The following is a 20,331-nucleotide window of genomic DNA, read 5'->3' as shown; positions in this document are numbered from 1 at the left end:
TGGGGTTCTTTCAGAACTGGGAAGCTTTTTCCTTTCCCTTGGTAAACAATTGATTTATCCTTTTCTTAAGCAACAGACCTTTTTCCTATGCTTAGGTGTTTCTAATTCCACCTTGGACTTCCAAGAAGTTGTCCATTTTTTTTGCATAAAGGAGCTAACTACAAATGCTGGGTCACATTTTGCCAACAGGGAAGTGATCTAATTCAGGTTCTGAAACTCCCTTAAGAGCAGTGCTTCTGTTTGTATAAAATTGAAGGCCACATAAAGAGAGCTATGGCTTAGGACCACCAGCAGAGACTTCCCAGGCTTTTCCCAAAGCAATGAAAAGGTAGGGAAGGGGAGGGCAGAAAAGAGGATGGGCAGGCAGGTACAGCCCACAGCAGATGCTCTGCCTTTGTGTATATCTGATTTATAAGAGAATGGAATCACTATCTGTAACATAGAAAGCAGTGTGTAGATTTTGCCTGCAAGATTATCAAGCTTAAACAGGAGAATGGTAAACTCAGGTAAAAAGTAATTATAGATTTTCAAACATTTATATCACTCCTCGATCTTCTCTTAATTTCTAAAATTTATATCAAGACTCTGTCTTTGAACCCTTTTGTCCATTCATTCATTCAACAACTAGTTATTGAGCGCCTGCTATGTGCTGACTCTCTTCTAGGCATTTAAACTATAACAGGAAATAAGATAAGTCCTTTACTTTGTAGAGTTCACATTTTTAGGAGGAGTGCAGTCAATAAATAAGCAATATATAATATGTCAGGTAATAGTAAGTGCTGAGAAGAAAAATGAAGCAGGCTGAGAAGGGAAGGCAGAGGAAAAAGTAAGGCAGTCAGTCTATTCTAAGGACAGAAAGGAGACCAGAGTTGACTGTAGGGAGCAAAAGAGAGTATGGTAAAAGATGAGGTCAGAGAGAAAGCAAAGGCAGGTGAGGATTGGCAGCTGCCCATATTTAGGAGAAAAGGGAAACCATTGAGGGATTTGAACAAAAGAATGATGGGGCCTGGTTTATTTTTTAATCTTTTTAAAAATATTTTTTTTATTGCTAGATAGGAAGTGAGAGGGAGAGAAAGATAGAAACATCAATGATGGGAGTTCTCATTGATTGGCTGCCTCCTGCAAGCCCCCCCCCCCCCCCCCCAAGGATTGAGCCCACAACCTGAGCATGTGCCCTTGACTGGAATCAAACCAGGGACCCCTCAGTTTGCATGCAGGTTGACACTCCATCCACTGAGCCAAACCAGCTAGGGCCTAGTTTATGTTTTAACCAGAAAATTCCAGCTACAATTAGGGAATAGTGTAGAAGCAGGGTGACTGATTAGGAGACCATTAAAAAACACCAGGCTGGAGATGATAGACTATCGTCTGAGATTGAGGAGGAGGTAGTGAGAAGCATCTTCATCCTGGGTATATTTTGAAATTTCAAATTTTCTTTCTTTGTTTGGTTTTTCTTTTCTTTTTCCTCACTATTCTTTAGACATTATATAACCTTTCCCACCACCCACCCAACCGCAGAGATAGAATTTGTATTTATTTGCTTAGAAACCAGGTGCTGTTTTAGGTCTCTTCCTCCTGCCATCCTTCTTTGCTGGATATGGAGCTGGGCACAGATATGATAACACTGCTGCATTCACATGTTTGGGAGGTATTGGCATGATGGGAGAAGGGGTCAGCGAGTCCTAGGAAAGGGAGTCAAGAACAGGACTTCACTATTTCTGATCAGGGAACTCAGCCATAGCATACATGTACTATTGACTATGCCCAGAATCTTTGAAGGTATTTCTTGTGGAAACTGCTCTTACTGTTGACATTTTACAGAGAGAACTCATACTGGAACGGAGAACTACAGAGAGACTGCTGTGTTTCAGGCTGATTTGTTGGCAGGGACAATAGTAGTCATAGAACCTTAAAGTCTCAGAATCAGGATTCTAGAGGCATTTAATCCAGTCTTCTCCTGCTGTTGTGTGAACCCCTACCATGATTGTAGTCATCTAGCCTCTGCTTCAAGAGTCTATAACTCATAAGTCATGGAGTGTCATGCTGGAAGTGACCTTAGAAATTATATAGGGCTGGGACTAGAACTCCCAGTCCCATGTTCTTTCCACTCGCTGTCTTGTCACTCCAAATAAAGGGCACCCCTTGCCGAGAATTACAGGGGTGGGTTTAAATGCCTTGGTGTGCATCCCATTGCAGGCTGTCTGGGTTACTTTGCCTTTCAGTCTTAAAAAGTAACGAATTTTCTTTTTATTTTCAACCTCAGGAATTGCCCTGCTCTCAGATGCGTACCCTGAGAAAATCTTGATTGGCCTGTTGGCTCAGTATGACAGCAGTAAAGACAAGCATACGCCAGAGACCAGAATGAAAGTCGGGGAAGTCCTGATGCGAATTGTGAGGGCCTTAGGTGAGTTTTCTTGTTCCATCCTTCTGAAACGGTGGGGGAACAGTCTGACTTTGGAACCAAAGTCTGTACACCTGGAAGCTTAGTCTGTCCACTGTGGAGATAGGGCTGTTCCTGAGCATCTTGCAATGCCCAGGACAGCTCCCGACAACAAAGAATGATCTGGTCCAGATTGTCAAGAAGGCCCCGTTGGATAGATCCTGTTCTAGAGCTCGAGTGAGCCATTTTGTTTCTGCTTTAACATCACTCAGACGTGTTACCCTGTTTCCCCGAAAATAAGACAGTGTCTTATATTAATTTTTGCTCCCAAAGATGCTCTAGGTCTTATTTTCAGGGGATGTCTTATTTTTCCATGAAGAAGAATACGGTACACATTTATTGTTAAATGAAAATAAAGAAAATTTATTACCTGTATACGGTACGGTAGTACGGTAGTTGTCAACACAAACCAGACACACTGTGAATCCTACAGTATCAAGAATTTACTCATTATTCAATGACAATCATGTCATTATCTTCTGGAACATCATCATAACAGCCCAATTCCTGAATTTCCTGGTAAATTTCTTGTGACTCCATTTCTTTCAGAATCATTGAACCAAATCTCTCATGTTTAGCCTAGGGGGGGGGGGGGCTTAATTTCAGGGGGATGCCTTATATTTCACTCAGAAGGAAACCTGTAAGTAGGTCTTATTTTCGGAGGATGTCTTATTTTCGGAGAAACATGGTAGTTCAGTCCAGAACTGCCATATACAGTTACTCAGGTTGTTCACAGCTGTAAAACCTCCAAGAGGCATCTTTGTATGAATGGCAAACCCTGGAGTTGTACAGTACTCAACCTCTGTGATCATCCTGGTGGCCTCGACACATCTCAGTTATCATTTAGATTGCCATCCCACTGGACAGAGTTTGAAAGTTACTCATTCCCTTCTGTATTATATTTACAAATCCTTTTGGATGTGGAAGCTTCTGCATGTGGCTGATTTTATCTGTTTGGTACCAATCTTATAAGCATACTTTTTTAGTGGATGGCCTTTTCTGATCCTGTCTGCTAAGTACGGGAGTGTATCCTCATAAGAGCCTGTGGCCCCCTTGTAGGTGGTTATATTGAATATATGCCTCCTATGCTTTTTTTCGCCTTCCTTTTACATTTAGTGAACCATAATATGAAATAAAGTATCTTTTTAAATTATCTTCACATCAATTTTTTCAGAGATGTAAGTTTAAAATCTATTTCTAGATCTTGCCTCTCCTAATTGTAGCAGTGATAAATGGTAGTTTTGGAAAATTTGGGAAATTTTAAAAATATTTAAAAAAAACAAAGTGATCACTGATAATCTCATAATTTAAAAATAACCATGTTTGTTTACAGTTTGATGTTTCCTTTTTTTTTCTCAGAACAATAATTATACTGTGTATATACTGCATTTTTTCATTTAACATTGTTTATCATCACTTTTCTTTATCATTTAATCTTTCTTGAAAATTATCACTCCTTCCCCATCTTATCTTTCTTTTTCTTTTTTTAAATATATTTTTTATTGATTTTTTACAGAGAGGAGGAGAGAGGGATAGAGAGCTAGAAACATCGATGAGAGAGAAACATCGACTAGCTGCCTCTTGCACAACCCCCACAGGGGATGTGCCCGCAACCAATGCACATGCCCTTGACTGGAATCGAACCCGGGACCTTTCAGTCTGCAGACTGACACTCTACCGCTGAGCCAAACCGGTTTCGGCCCCATCTTCTCTTTCTTAATTCCTAAAATTTATATCAAGACTTTGTCTTTGAACCCTTTTGTTTATTCATTTAATGAGCAAAATGATGGAGCCTGGTTTATTTATTTTTAATCTTTTTTAAATATATATTTTTATTGATAGAGAGAAAGGGAGAGGGAGAGAAAGATAGAAACATCAATGATAGTTCTCATTGATCAGCTGCCTCCTGCACACCCCCCCCTGGGATTGAGCTTGCAACCAATAAGATTTATTGGTTGTATTATATAATCAGTAATCTGAATTTATTATCATAATATTTAATTTTCTTCCAGAAAGCTATTATTCTTTATTATGTTGTTTCCAGTTACTTTCTTTATGAGGAACTTTTTAAGGATTATAAGAAGTGTGCTATTGATTAATCTCATACACAAATCCTTTTAGTGACTCTTTGATTCTTTCTTTAAGATTGGTTCCTGCAAGAGAAATTGCTAGGTCAAAGTATATGCATGCTTTAAGTCTCTTGATATCTAGTACTAAGTTTTCCTCCATAAATGTGCACTCTTGTCAGCAGTGAATGAGACTGCTAATATCTCATACAGAAAACTTATTTTGTGGCTTCAAATTCTACCTTGGACCTTAGACCTATCAGAAAATGTGGTGGGAGGGTGGGCTGATGAAAGGAGGGAGGGTGTGGGAGGAGGGACTGCTGGATGAAAGGGTAGATCTGTGATTCAGTGAATTCATTGTTGCTCTAGAAGAGCAACTAAGATCTGATGGTGTCATCGTTATACACAAAGAATAGCACTTAATTACATTTAAAGGCAGAACATAGTCTTCTACTCAGCAAGCTCAAACAAGTTCCAGTTTACTTGAGATCAGAAGTTTCTAAAAATAAGCAAAAATAAAAAGCTCTATGCGTGTTGAAGATATCCATCTGAAGAGTTTACCTTCAGTGAACTCTATAGAAAAGATGAGGAATTAATTTTTGGAATGAGGAATGAGGGGAGAGAACTAGATCTCAGGTCTCTACTGGATATGCCAAGGCAAGTAGAATGACACCCAGGAATGCTGGGGCAAAGCAACTTATACTTCTAGGTTAAGAGGTGCCTTTTCTCAAATTACTTTATATTCCAGGAAAAGGTGGGTCCAGGAAAAGGGGTATTTCTAACTCTTATTTACCTTATTTAATGTACTTTGTCAACTCTTTTTTTATGTCACCTGCTTAATTTTTATTAGTTTTGTTGTTAATCTTCATCTAAGGATATTTTTTTCATTGATTTTTAGAGAGTGGGAGGGAGGCAGAGAGGGGAAGAGAGACAGACAAGGACACAGACAGACATTGATGTGAGAGAGACACACAGATTGGTTGCCTCACACATGCGCCCCAACTGGGGCTGGGATGGAACCTGCAACCCAGCACATGCCCTTTACCAGGAAGCAAACCTTTGACCATTTGGTGCTCAAGCCAACTCTCTAACCACTTTGCCATACCGGCCAAGACTCACCTGCCTAATTTTTGTTTTAGTTTAGTAATCACTTTGCCCCCTTACAGTTTAATCTAGTGATGAGCAACCCATCTAGTTTCAGGATGAAGCTCATAATCTGATTTTAGAAAACGTGTCATCTGTCCAGAGAGGAGCATATTCAGCCCCAAATTCTTTTCTGACAACCACCCTTTTCTAGCCAGCTGTACAGGGAAATTCATTAATTAGATTTGTCTAGCAGGCTACTGTGAGCTCCAATTGGCTTAGACTGGGAATTAAGATAAGAAGAGGAGCTTTATAATAGCTACATAGCCCTGACCGGTTAGAGGAATGAGGAATGAGGGGAGAGAACTAGTTGGTAGGAGCATTGTCCCAGTATGCCAAGGTTGCGGGTTCTATCCCCAGTCAGGGTATATACAGGAAATCAACCAATGAATGTGTAAGTAAGTGGACATTTCTCTCTCAAATCAATAAATAAAAAATTATTTAAAAAGCTACATAATACTTTATAGTACGGATATACCACAATTTAGACCATTTAGTCAACCATTCCTCTGTGAATAAAACTTCACTTTTATCCATTTTTTCCTGTGACATGCAGTATTGCAATATAAATTTTCACGTACATGTGCTAATAGAAATAAATGCATATTTTGTATGTATGTACTAGTGCATGCTACAGTACTAGAACATTTACTTATGTAAATTCAATATTTGCCAAAGTGGAATCTCTGGGTCAAAAGCTGTTTATATTTTAAATTGCTTATATACTGACAGATTACTTCCTAAAATTGTAGGTGAGATTGTGCTTTTTGAACTCCTGCTATGTCTGTTGCCAAATAGAGAAAAGTATTTTTTGAAAATTGTGTTCTTCGAAGGGAATGGACTAAGAAAGTCCATCTTTTGTTATTATGTTGTTTGTCTTGATTGCAATGGGGGAAAATGTCTTAATTTAAGAAATACAATAGTAATACATTTTGCTATCAATTACCTTATAGTAAGAGTAGACAAGTATTTCATTTTGGTTTAAATTTATATTTCCCTGATGACTAATTATATTGAGCACATGTCTTTCCATGTGCTATTTTCTATTCATGTGTCTCTTACATGAAGTAACTGTGCAGATATTTTTCCATTTTTAAGTTGGATTATTTCTCTTTTTATTAAAGATTTCTTTAATGTAGTGGATACAAGTGCCTTGTCATATATCTGTATTGCAAACATTTCCTTCTCGTCTTTTCTTTTCACGTGATAGAATCCTTTTCATCTTTTCTTACTGGTCTTTTTTTTTTTAAGAGCAAACATTGTTTTTTGGTTAAAATAACACTTATTATAATATTAAGTAAATATGCAAAAAACATAAAATCAGGTTACATATTTTACCTCACAGCTTGAAAAATAAACACATTTAAAATTCTAATGCCAACAAAAATATCAAATTGATGGAATTATTTTAATGTGATAGAAAATTTTTTGCTAAAATGAGTTCACTGCCCACAATGTGATATGGTTCTGATGTGAGGGTGGGGAATTTTTTTTTAGATCAGCATGCCCAAATTATTATGCGCTGTATGATGAATCCTTACTGCTATATCTTCCCTCTGTACAAACGACTGCAAAACCCTTGGGTTCTGAAGTCAGACTGCCTGCACTCAAAGCCCAAGGCTACCACTTCCTAAATCTTGAATGTGTGATCGTAGCAAGTTACTTAACATCTCTTGTTTCTTGGTTTCTTCATCTATAAAATTATCTTAATAGCAATACCTACTTTATAGAGCTCTTGTGAGGCTCACAGGAGTTTTTAAATGTAAACTGGCAGATATTATATATAATAAGCAGGTATATAATAATAATAATAATAATAATAATAATAATAATAATAATACCTTTTATTACCTCAAGTTCTGTGTAGTAACTCTGCAGTCACCGAAGCCTCAGGCCAATAGGAATACTAGACATTAATGGTAAGGGTAGAATTTCAACTACATCAGGGAAATAGGAACTAAATCCAAGCCAAGCTTTGTGTATAAAGCCAGGGATTGGGTTTGTGCTTCCCAGGACATATAAGAGTGAAAGCTACAATTACCACTGGGAGCAAGCTTCTCTCTTGGAAGATAAATGAAGACACACACACACCATCAGCCCCTGCTCACTGGTGACTAGAACTAATTTCTAGTTATTTCCCAAGGATGAAAGCCCCTGTAGTAAAACTGCTTCTGAATTGGGTCACCTGCAACATCAGTTTCTTCTTTCTACTCAATTATTCCCATCTACATATAAGTATTACTTAATATATATTATTATATATATAAATATTACTTAATATATATTACTTAACAAAACATTCTCTCTTATTCCTATACCTCCTTCCAAATATAGCCCTATTTTTCTGTCTCCTCCAGCGTAAAACTTCCCCAAATGATGTATTTTCACTTTTCATTCATTTCAAAATATTTTCCAATTTTGTTTATGATCTCTTTTTCTACCATGGATTACTTAGTTGTGTGCTGCTTGTTGTTTAAATTTCAAATATTTGTAGATTTTCCCAGTAACTTTCCATTATTGCTTTCTCATTTATTTGTGATCAAGGAGCATACTATGTATGTGGAGGTGTGGTCTGTAAATATCAATTAGATTAACTTGGTTAGAGTATTTGAACATCTATTGCTGTGTGCATACATAGAATTTTTGTCCTCTTGATGAATTGATCCTTCTATCCCTTTTTTAAATTCCTTGTTCCAAAGTCTACTTTTTGTGATGTTAATAGAGTCATTCCAGCTTTCATAAAATTAGTGTTTTTTACAGTATATCGTTATTTCTTAATCTATGTCTTTATATTTGAAATGGATTTTTATAGGCACATTTTAGGGTCTTGCTTTTTAAAAAAAATTCATTCTGATAATCTCTGTCTTTCTGTTGTTATTGTTAATCCTTACCCCAAGGATATTTTCTCATTGATTTTTTAGAAAGAGGAAGTGAGGGGGTTGGGGGGAGACAGAGATGGTTGCCTTCTGCATACACTCCGACCAGGGCCAGGGAACCTGCAACTAAGGTATGTGCCCTTGACTGGAACCGAACCTGGGACCCTTCCGTCCATGGGCCGATGCTCTTTTCACCGAGTCAAACCGGCTAGGGCTAATCTCTGTCCTTTTTTTTTTTTTTTTTTTAATAATGGGGATGTGATGTACAGCATAGGGAATATAGTTAATGATATTGTGATAATTTTTTAAAATATATTTTATTGATTTTTTTTTTACAGAGAGGGAGAGGGATAGAGAGTTAGAAACATCGATTAGAGAGAAACATCGATCAGCTGCCTCCTGCACACCCCCCACTGGGGATGTGCCCACAATCAAGGTATGACCTTGACCAGAATGGAACCTGGGACCTTTCAGTCCACAGGCTGACGCTCTATCCACTGAACTAAATCAGTTTTGGCTAATCTCTGTCTTTTAATACTAGCCTTTTAAATAGTTTAGATTGTCTATATTTACTGTAATTTTAATATAATTGAGTTTAAATTTATCATCTTGCTATTTATCTCATCTATTCTTTTTTTAATTTATGTTTATTGTTGAAAATATTGCAGATGTCCCCCTTTTTTTCCTCAATGACTCCCCTCCTCCCCACTCTTACCCACTCCCCAGTCCTTCACTGTACTATTGTCTATATCCATGGATTATGTACATCCAATCAAATAAAAGGGTAATATGCAAATTAACCATTACTTCATCACAAAGATGGAGGCACTTACAGCCACAAGATGGTGGTGCCCAGTCCTCTCAGCCCCGCCAGAGTCCCGCAGTCCCTGGGAGTGGGGGGGTAAGACATGGTTGCTGAGAGCAGGCAACGTGAGTGGCCTGGCGGAATGCTTCCTTCGTCGCTTGGCCGAGGATGAGCCTCTGGGCTGTAGATAGCCTCTTGCCAGTGGGCACAGAGTGGCCAAGCCCCACAAAGAACTACTGGTGCACGGATTCGAGCATAGGGCTACTAGTATGCAGATTATAAATTCTTTGGTTAATCTTTTCCTGTCTTCCCCTTTCCCTCTGAGAATTGTTAGTCTGTTGCATGCTTCCATATCTCTGAATCTGTTTTATATCAGTTCATTGTGTTCATTAGCCTCTACATATAAGTGAGGACATGTGATCTTTTTCTCTAACTGGCTTATTTTGCATAGCATAACAATCTCCAGGCTTCTCCATGTTGTCTCAAAGGATAAGAGATCCTTCTTTTTTGCAGCTGCATAGTATTCCATTGTGTAAATCAAGCGTGTCACGTACCAGCCACGAGTTTGACATGCTTGGTACCACATGCTTTTTTAACCACTCTGCTGATGGGCACTTGGGCTATTTCTAGATCCTGGCTTAATTAAAGAAGCCAAGATCATACAGAGCCACTGTGCCGTGATTAGGGATTTGGATTTCTGTTGACTTTAAATGGAAGCCACTGAAAGATTTTAAGGAGGGAAGAATTCCTCATAATTACATTTTAGCAAAATGACTTTGGCTGCTCTGTGAAGGATGAAAGTGCACAAAACTAGAAGCAGAGACACCTGTGAAGATGTTGCTGGGACAATCTGGATCTGGGCCAGAGATGATGGTGGGAATGGGGTGAGGGTTTACACATGAGAAAGAAGAAAAAAGATGTCTTCAGATAGGAAAGAGAGCATAAGAACAAGACAAAAGTGGGCCGCTCGTGCACAGAGAATTGAGACTTGAGCTGACTCCCTGTACCAAGTTGTTTTGGGTTCCTTGGGAAAGTCAGGCTGGATACAGAGGGTGGGGTATACCACAGAAAGCCTTGATGCTGGGCAGAGAGGAGTTTGGACTTGCTGTGATGGGCGTTTGAGAATCCCTATAGATTCTTAAGAGAGGAAGCAACATGATGAGAGATGTGTAGGAGTGATTGGCTGGAGCATGAAAGATGGATGAAGAAAGGAGCCAGAGAGATAACTAGTAGGCTCTTGTGGTATTCCATGCCACAGGGAGATAAGGGCTTTGATTAGAGAGATGTCTGTGAGAATGGTGAGAAAGTGGATATTATAGTCAGGTCAGAGGGGGGAAAAGAGACTGTCATCTTTTTTTTGTACATTTAAAGATGGTGATAGAGTTATAATCCACCCAGAAACTGTTACTCTCATAGAATTGTTGAGAGGCTGAAATGAAGAAAAATATTTTAAATCACAAATATTTGAGTTTATCATTATAGAGATATATTTACTACTATATTAACTCCTATAGTGGGGTTTCCAGATACCAAAATAGAGAGATGGGATTAACCAGATTGGCAGCCAGTGGGCAGGTAAATAAGAATTTGACGTATAGCCGAAACCGGTTTGGCTCAATGGTAGAGCGTCGGTCTGCGGACTGAAAGGTCCCGGGTTCGATTCCGGTCAAGGGCATGTACATTGGTTGTGGGCACATCCCCAGTAGAGGGTGTGCAGGAGGCAGCTGGTCGATGTTTCTCTCTCATCGACGTTTCTAGCTCTCTATTTCTCTCCCTTCCTTTCTGTAAAAAAATCAATAAAATATATTAAATTTAAAAAAAAGGAATTTGACATATAGCCTTAATCTTGGAATACATTTTACCTTTCTCTATCAGAGAGAGGTATGTACTATGATCCTGGAGCCATAACTTACTAAGTTTTGAGCTTGACTCACATTTAATAACTATGGACAAGTTACATAACCTCTCTGTTACTTATCTGTAAAATAGGTATAATTATAATAACTACCTGATTGGGTTATTATGAAATTAAAAAGATAATATATACAAAGTGTTCAGAACCAGTAGCTCTCATGGTAAGGAGTGAACAAATATTGGTTGCTATTATTTTTCTATTGGTATTTTTTATTTAATCCTTTATTGTTGAAAGTATTACACGTGTCTCCTTTCCCCCCCCCATTGACCTTTTCCCACCTGCTCCTACCCCAGCACAGGCCTTCACCCCCCTACTGTCCTGTTGGTATGTGTCTGCCCCCTGGTGGTCAGTGCGTGTCATAACCAGTTGATTGGTCATTCAGCTGCCTAGGCTTTTATATATATACATACACACAAACACACACACACAAACACACACACAGACACACTGAAGCCTGGTGCACAAAATTTGTGCACAGGGGTGGAGGTGCCCCCTCAGCCCAGCCTGCACCCTCTCCAACTTGAGACCCCTCAGGGGATGTCCAACTGCTGGTTTAGGCCTCAGGATTAGGCCTAAACGGCAATCAGACATCCCTCTCACAATCCGGGACTGCTGGCTCCTAACTGCTCACCTGCCTGCCTGCCTGCCTGCCTGATCGCCTCTAACTGCCCCCTCCCCCATCCTGGTTACTCCCAACTGCTTGCCCCCTGCTAGCCTGGTAACCCCCAACTGTTCCCCCACTGGCCTGGTTGCCCCTTAGTGTACCCCCCACCCCCCACTGGCCTGCTGTTCAGTCGTTTGGTCATCCCTCACTAACCCCCATGACAGTCTGGTTGTCATGACATCCCCTGGCTTTTTATATATTAGGATAAGTATTTCTTTAACAGCACCTCACTGCTTGCTTTTTAAGGGTGTTTCTTTAGAAGTTGCTCATCTTTCCAAATCATCCTTAAGTCCTCTTTCCCCCAAATCAAACATTGTATCCTACATTTAAATAGCAGTAATCTTACCTTTTGTAATTAGATCTCTCTGAATAGGTTTGGGTAGATATTACATTTCTTTTCTGACCATCACCATCTGCAAGAACCATTAACTCAGGAGATACAAGATGACATTGGCAAAGGATTCTTCCTTTAAAGATTACATCATAATTATTTTTTTTATTGTTTCAGCATTTTAATTTTGCTGTTACTTTTATTTTCAATGTCTTCATATTTTTGTCTTCTTATTTCACTCCCCTATTCCAATTTTAGAGTAAAATTAAAACATTAATTTTGGAACTTTGGTGTGTATGTGAAAGGACACAGTAATAAAGCATCTGATTTTCTATCTCTCTCTCTCTCTCTCTCTCTCTCTCTCTCTCTCTCTCTCTCTCTCTTTTTTACAAGTTTAGAAATATAGTTTGCATTTATTTTAACTTATGAACTTGCAAGTCAGTAAACCAACATCATAACTGAAATATAATTTCTTAGAAAGAAATTGTAACTTAATTTTCCTTTTGCTGGACCTGATATAATAGAGATTTATTTCATAGCACTTGAGGGATGTTGTGTTACTGATTTAAACATGAAGTTGTATTCTCAGGCCAAAAGCTTCTCAATTTATGCTTGTCAATATTATGAGGCCAACTAACTCTTGAGCATGCTTTAACAAGTTTGAACAGTTAAGTAGCGAATTAAATTAATTAAGTCACTGAAATGGCTTTAATACTTTCATCATTACAAAATTGTAAAGACAGTGTCCTTTATTGAAAATATTTATTTTTTTCCTTTCATCTTTTTTTCTGGGGGGCTGGGAGGGGAAATACTTTTTAATGTTTTTTTTTCTTTACAAATACACCAGAGACTCAATCCTGGGCCACAAATCTACACACTCCTTTGCAACTGGTCCTCTGATGGCAGAACCTTTCATCTCCCCTCTATTGTTTACTGTGACCCCCACATTACCTTCAAAATTAAGAAACGTGCCATCCTGTCTCTGGTATGACTTTGATTGTCGAATTGGATGTCCCTTCTTTCTGAGCTCTGGCTTGCCTTTTTTAATTGTGACCATCATCATGTCACCCACACCAGCAGCAGGAAGTCTGATCAGGCGTCCCTTGATCCCCTTTGCAGAGATGATAAGCAGATTTTTGGCTCCTGTGTTGTCAGCACAGATGATGGAGGCTCCTCCTGGAAGACCCTAAGACCCATCACATCCTCGCTTAGACTTCTTGAATGCTGCTGGAAAGGGAAAGTTTTCTTTCATCTTTTAAAATAATTTACCATAAACCTGGAACTCTTCCTTCCTTGTGATCACATTTCTGGGCTTGATTTTGTTAATTCTACCCTTCAAGGAAATTCCGTCCTGTTTCTGAAGTGTTACTGTCTCAAGCACACTTTCCAGCAGAACTGATATGTTTGTCTTGTCAGTAACACCTTGGGGTAGAGTCAGTTATTGCAGATTTTCCTTGTAGGGTAACTTTTGTGTAAACTGGAAAGTTTATACATTGATTAAACCAATCTTCAAGTTCAATGAGCTGTTGAGATGGAATGAGTAACCTAGTTAATGAATCACTATAGAGGCCTTGGCATCTCCTGTTTCAAACTGTTGATTTCTGTTACTTTAGTAGTTCATGGCGTTGCCAAAAATGCTTTGTCGCCACAAAGCATTTCCTATACGTTGCATTACTTTGTCCAGAGATATTTATCTATAGTTCTTATTTGCACATCACTCTGTGATTTGATGACACTAAAAGAAAACTTTTGCAAGTTAAAGTGTAAAATGGGGACTCTACTCCTTTCACTGCTCCTCACTCTTTTCTTTCTTCTTAGTCCCTCGAATTTAAAATTTCCCTCTGCAGGTCCTCACTCAGTCTTGAACCATCATTACAAAGTAATCAAATTGCAGAAATTATTTCACTCTCAGATCTTTTTCATTTCTTCCCAGCTTGTAAAAAGGAGAGAGCAGGTATATTAATATTTATGAAATGGTTAATGGCAGCTTCCTATTGTGCTATCCTTCTTAGGATGACTTTGCTTTTCTAATTGGAGGCTATTTAGTCCAAAGAAATAAAATTCTAATAATTAAATAGACTCTACGGCAATACAATTTGCTAACAGAAGAAATATTTGGAAGCAAGAATGTCTCTCGGTGGCTCTTTAAAACATACCTGGTAGGCCCTGTCAGTGTAGCTCAGTGATTGAGCATCAACCCATGAACCAAGAGGTCATTGATTCAATTCCAGGTCAGTGGACAGGCCCAGGTTGTGGGCTCAATTCCCAGTAGAGGGTGTGCGAGAGGCAGCCGATAGATGATACTTCTCTCTCATTGATGTTTCTATCTCTCTAAAATCAATAAAAGCCTATTTTTAAAAAAACATACCTGGTAGATCACTTGTACTAACAATAGTCCTACTAACATGTTTGCTATTGTTTAATAACTTGTCCCGCAGGGATCTTCCCATGGTTACATGTACACCTCAGCCTATCCATATACAATTTGCATCTCAATCATCCCTGCTTATGTGGTCTATGCAATGAGGTACAATGAAACCACAACCAGGAAAGGGAGTGCTAAGAGTCCCTGAACTTTTTTCTAACCTCATAGCTCAGGGTCAACTCTTGGTTACATTGCTGTAAAAAAGGATAACTGTGTGAATGTAAAACCAAAACCATTAGCAGATCAACCATTAGCCTTAGGGAGAAAAGTGGGTCCTGACATGCAGGCAGCAGTAGAGGGGAATCTATCCAGAGACTGCCCAGCATTCTTGCCCAGTGACTACTGCGACCTGCCTCCTGGCAAGCCCCATCAAGACCAGAAGATGGCTTTGGCCCCAGCACTCTGCAGTGTCCTAATATGTGCATCTGGGATAGGGGTTTAGCAGCTTTCCACTGTTAGGAGATCGGAAGTGTTCAGCTCTTCCCACTTTGAAAATGGTAAAGAAGAAGGAAATCCTTTTGTTCTCTTCCGACTAGAATTACAGGATTTCAGCCTTTAAACAAGATAATTAAGTAACAATTCCGGTGCTTGCCCGTGGACCAGAGAAACTTACTCCCATTATGCCCTATTGCTCACACACTTTCTCAGACATGGCACTGGCTGCTTTTCCACCCATGCCTTATAAGGTTAAACAGAAAAAGACCATGCAATGCCAGAGATGTGAGGGAGTCAATTGGCCACTTTTCCATCCTTTGTTTTAGAATGGAAGTTCCTGCTGATCTTAATGCCCGGCCAAGTAAGTGTCCCGGTGGCGGGTAGAAAGAACCCTCTGCCTGGGAGATACAATTCATGTCTGTCTGTCAGTAGCTGAGTGACCTGGGATTGGCCCCTTTTAAATTTTACTTTCTTATTTATAAAACAGAATTAATATTTTTTTCCTACCTACCTTAAATTCTTGTGAGGCTCAAATAAGATAATAGGCACCCAGGTGCTTTGCAGATAGAGGCTTATAAATGCACACAGCATTGCTTTATTGCATAGCATTTTATATCTGGGCTGCACTGTAGCTGCATATTTTATCTTAACTAAAACCCATCCCCTGTTCGTGAAGGGCTGTGTAGAGAAGGGAAACCAAAATCAGAAAAGAGATGATTTCCCCAGAGCTACAGGGGAAATTCACAGCTGAAAAGCAATTGTTACTAGATCATCATTTACCTCTGAATATTTCAATGATGAATCTTACCAGAAATTAATTGCTTTTAATTATTAAATTCTCTACATGGCTTTTGAAGAAGAAATTCTGCCTCCCAGGATCTGCCATCTCAGTCCCATTTCTTTGTGACCTCAGCAGAAATCATCATCTCTGTTGACTCTGATCCACACATGTGACACAGTAGGTTGTATGCATGAAACATTACAAGGAACCAGTCCTTCCCCTCCTGGATTTCTTTCAGTAGTGAAGTGGAATCTCAGAGCAAATGAATAGCTGTCAGCAAGGACATAAAAGCGTACACAAACAGAGGCAGGTCTGTATTGCATCTTCTGTTTTCTCATTGGCTGATCAGCGGGGATAGTTCTGTGAGGGCATGTGGCTCTCCACGTTACTGGTAGGAATCTCTTCACTTCAGTTCAAAAGTAACTGGGAATCCAAGATGGGAGGGAAAGTAGTTCCTCTGAAGCCCTTTCTTAAATAATTGACTTAGTGAAGTCAAGGGTGTATTGTAACTTCATTTAATCTTTTTCCATCTTTGCTCTTTTTTTCTCTCCCCAAAATATTTAATATCAAAACAGAAAGTACCGCCTTTGAGAGAGGAAGAGCATACCTGGACTGGTTAGATTACAGAGGGGATTTGACACTGTAATTGAGATCTCTCTCCATCTCCACTTGAGTCTGATTTGTTAGAGGAAATGAAGTCAAAGCAAAAGAAATTTGGATTAGGCATAATAAAAGGCACAAGTGTTTTTTAAATATTGGCAGAAAGTCCTAACTATCCTTGGGTTCATGTTTGTCAAACATGGTTTGGCACAGACTTTTGATAGATGGGATATTGGACTAAACCTATGTGTAAGGACCTCTGAGTCTAAATCGTCAATTTTTTTTTTTATTTGTTTAAAAGACTTTTATATTACACTAATATGCATGTGTGTGTGTGTAATATGTGTGTGTGTGTGTGTGTGTGTGTGTGTGTGTGTGTGTTTGAACCAATGGAAGTTAATTTAGAGGTTTAAAAAAAAATATGTTACCGATTAGCCGAGACTGGTTTGGCTCAATGGATAGAGCGTTGGCTTGGGGACTGAAGGGTCCCAGGTTCGATTCTGGTCAAGGGCATGTACCTTGGTTGCGGGCATATCCCCAGTAGAGGGTGTGCAAGAGGCGGCTGATCGATGACTCTCTCTCATCGATGTTTCTAACTCTCTCTCTCCCTTCCTCTCTGTACAAAATCAATAAAAATATATTTAAAAAAAATATATGTTACCCATTAAACTACCAGCTCTGAGGTAGTAAGGACTGAAAAAATTTTGGCACCATTTTTACCAACAAATAAGGAAGCACAGAGCTGGCAGAAGGAATACCATTCCCAAAGTAGAGGGAAAGCTCTGGGTTCTGCTTTCTTGAGATATAATTCAGATACCATACAATTCACCCATTTATAATGTGCAATTCCGTTTCTTTTTTTGTATGTTCGCAGATATGCAACCATTACCAAAATCAATGTTAGGACATTTTTATCACACCTAAAGAAACCTTATACTCATTACCAATCAATCACTGATCTACTTTTTTCTCTTTAAGGATTTACTTATTTTGGACATTTCTTATAGTAAGTGAAATTATACAGCATTTTTCAGCATAAAAAAAGAAATGAGCTATCCAACCATGAAAGGACATGGAGAAACCTTCAATGCGTATTATGAAGTGAAAGAAACCAATCTGAAAAGTCTACATGCAATATGTTCCCAACTATAGTTGCCAACATATATAGTTGGAGTTTGAATTGCATAGGTCCACAGATTTTTTTTCTCTAAATACTGTAATTATATTACGTGTTAACCAACGGTTTAAGTTATTGGTAAGGCTTCTGGTCAATAATATGCTATTAGTAAAGTTTGTTGGGGAGTCATAGTTTACATGCATATTTTCAACTGTGTGAGGAATCCGTGCTACTAACCTCCACATTGTTCACAGGTCAACTGTATATGACATTCTGGAAAAGTCAAAACTGGAGACAGTAGACAAGTGGTTGCCAGGAATGAACTGGGAGGGAGGGGTGAATAAGCAGAGCACAGAGGAGTTTTAGGACAGTGGTTAGAGTGTCGGTCTGTGCACTGAAGGTTCGTAGGTTTGAATTCTGGTTAAGGGCACAAGGGTATGGTTGGGCGCATATCAGAGGCAACCAGTTGATGTGTGTCTCTCACATCGGTGTCTCTCTGTCTATCTGTCTGTCTCTCTCTTCCCTTTCTCCCTCTCTTACACTCTCTCTCTAAAAAAAAAAATTTAAAAAAATTTAATGGAAAAAATGTCCTTGGGTGAGGATTAACAACAAAAAAATAAGTAAATAAAAAATTTTCAGCTCTCTCTTTCACTATGCATTTTTCACTATGCATTGATTTTTCACCTTCCTAAGCAACTCATTTTTATCAGATTTGTTCAAACAAATCTAGATTCTTCACTTTTCTTTGAACACACAGCTGTTTGCTTCTCAGGAAGGTTAATTATTGCTGACATCCTGACAAGAGTATGAATATGCACATCGCCAGGTGTTGTCATTGCACAAAGTAGAAGTCATTGATGCTGAACTCAGGCAAACCCCTCTGACTAGCAGCTACTTGAGTAGGTATCTAAAAGTGAGCTTGGATTTACTGTGTGCATTTCCCTGAAGCTGTTTAGAAATCCTGAGGAAAAGATGGTGGTCTCTCTAACTTCAGCTCCATGGGTATCTCTCAGTCCACATGTTGTAGCCTGTGGTGATTACTTTCTGAAAACGGAGGTGAGGGACTTCAGAAATCAATAACATTTTTGTAAAAGCCGTATAATATGCATTTTCTTAAGGAGACAACAGGATGGTCATGAATGTTTGCCTGTGTCTGGGATCAAGTGTCTGCCATCTTTCAGACAAAAAGTGAATTAGGATCTTGGAATCTGGTTCAAATAAATTAACTGAAACAATAATACCATTTCAACTAGATAAAGAAAAATATCAACTAAAAGGTAAAGAAAATACCTCCCCCCCCCCCCCTCCCGAACACACACACACACCACAAACTAAAACCAGGAGTGCATGGGATAATTGAGATTTAATCGCTTAATCAGAAACTAAGGGATACTTGTGGGTGTTCTGGAGCTGTGGTTTTAGTTCATAATGAACTAGGTTAGTCAATAGTTGCAAAATATACTCAGCATATTGCTCTCTTCACACGAGCTAACTGTATATACAATAGTTACCTTTTTATAATAGGTTGGCAAATGGGAACCTATTATATATATAAATATATATAAAATCTGATTTATGCTGTATAACAGACTATTATCCCAATTAAAATGATAATTAGAAGAAAAATTATTGGGTTTCTGTTTTTCTGTTTATATTAGTTATGAAATTGACTTTTGAAGCCTTTCAAAAACATATACTGTCTCATTCCTTTGTTTTAGCAAACCTATCTTTTCAGGCTTTGTACTGATAGACATAGAACTGACATAGAAGTACTCTATAATTTTAAAGAATATTTCAATTTTCATATTATATCAGTTAAATGCTTTTAGCTGCAAGTACAGAAATTTCCAACTTAACTGGCTTAAATAATGGGGAATAAATCATTGCACATAACAAAAAGTCCAGAACTAGTGAATTCTTTGATTCCATGACATCATTCGAGACCTAAATCTTTTAGTCTTTTCTGCTCTGCCAACCTCAGCTTTTTTGCCTCATTCTCTGGTCTGTCGTGGTTTCAAGTTGGCTGTAGCGACTCTAAGGTGTCGTATATTTAACATAGCCAGAGGGAAAAACGGTTTCTTAGAGTCTTCCAGCAAGTTTTTCTTCACAGCTCATTGTCCAGACTGTCACCTGCCCATAAATAAACCATTTAAGGCAAGGGGGCTATGTCCACCATGATTCACTTCATACCCATGAAGACCGTAGCCTGAGTCACATGGTGGGTGTTAGGCCCCCAGGCAAAGGTGGATATTTCAACATAAAAACTAGAGTGCTATTTGCAAGGAAGATTGGGAGAATGCCAATGAGATGAACACAACAAAATTAAAAACCCTTTATGGCCCTAGCTGGTATGCACAGTGGTTAGAGCACCACTACATTGAATATGTGTACGGAACGGTCATTGGTTCGATTCCCGGTCAAGGGCATGAACCTGGGTTGCAGGTTCTATCATGTTTCTCTCTTTTGCCTTCCCTCGCTTTCTTCCAACTCTTAAAAAAAAAAAAATCAAAGGAAAATATATCCTTAGGTGAGGATTAACAACAACAACAAAAAACGCCCCAAAAAACCTTTATGTAGGATCTTTAAATTCTATCCCTGTGTCAAAGCGCATCCTGGAAGCGTTATTCTTTCACTGCATGCATTTCAGTTTGTTCTGCATAGAAACCTGGTTAGGGCTGACCTCCAACCTGGAGACTAGAATCCAGTACAGTCTTCAGAAATGCGGAGGGTGGC

The 20,331-nt window shown here is 38.8% G+C and overlaps 1 protein-coding gene across 2 annotated transcripts in view; it reads left to right on the top strand.

Annotated features, from left to right (window-relative positions):
- The window catches only part of TANGO6 (transport and golgi organization 6 homolog), a 136,016-nt gene that overhangs the window by 78,396 nt on the left and 37,289 nt on the right, over nt 1–20,331 (top strand). The window contains exons 15-16 of one of the 2 annotated variants that reach the window (XR_004988562.2): nt 2,264–2,404; nt 18,356–18,497. Coding sequence is in view for 1 of the 2 variants with exons in the window: in XM_036441362.2 (XP_036297255.1) it covers nt 2,264–2,404 (141 nt within the window). In the remaining variant the exon portion in view is untranslated. The remainder of the gene's footprint in view (nt 1–2,263; nt 2,405–18,355; nt 18,498–20,331) is intronic. The other variant, XM_036441362.2, reaches the window with a different exon arrangement.

This window comes from Pipistrellus kuhlii, unplaced genomic scaffold (genome assembly GCF_014108245.1).
Source record: "Pipistrellus kuhlii isolate mPipKuh1 unplaced genomic scaffold, mPipKuh1.p scaffold_m20_p_17, whole genome shotgun sequence".
Classification (NCBI taxonomy): Eukaryota; Metazoa; Chordata; class Mammalia; order Chiroptera; family Vespertilionidae; genus Pipistrellus; species Pipistrellus kuhlii.
The sequence above is the reverse complement of the archived record's forward strand: the minus strand, read 5'-3'. Positions and strand labels throughout refer to the sequence as shown.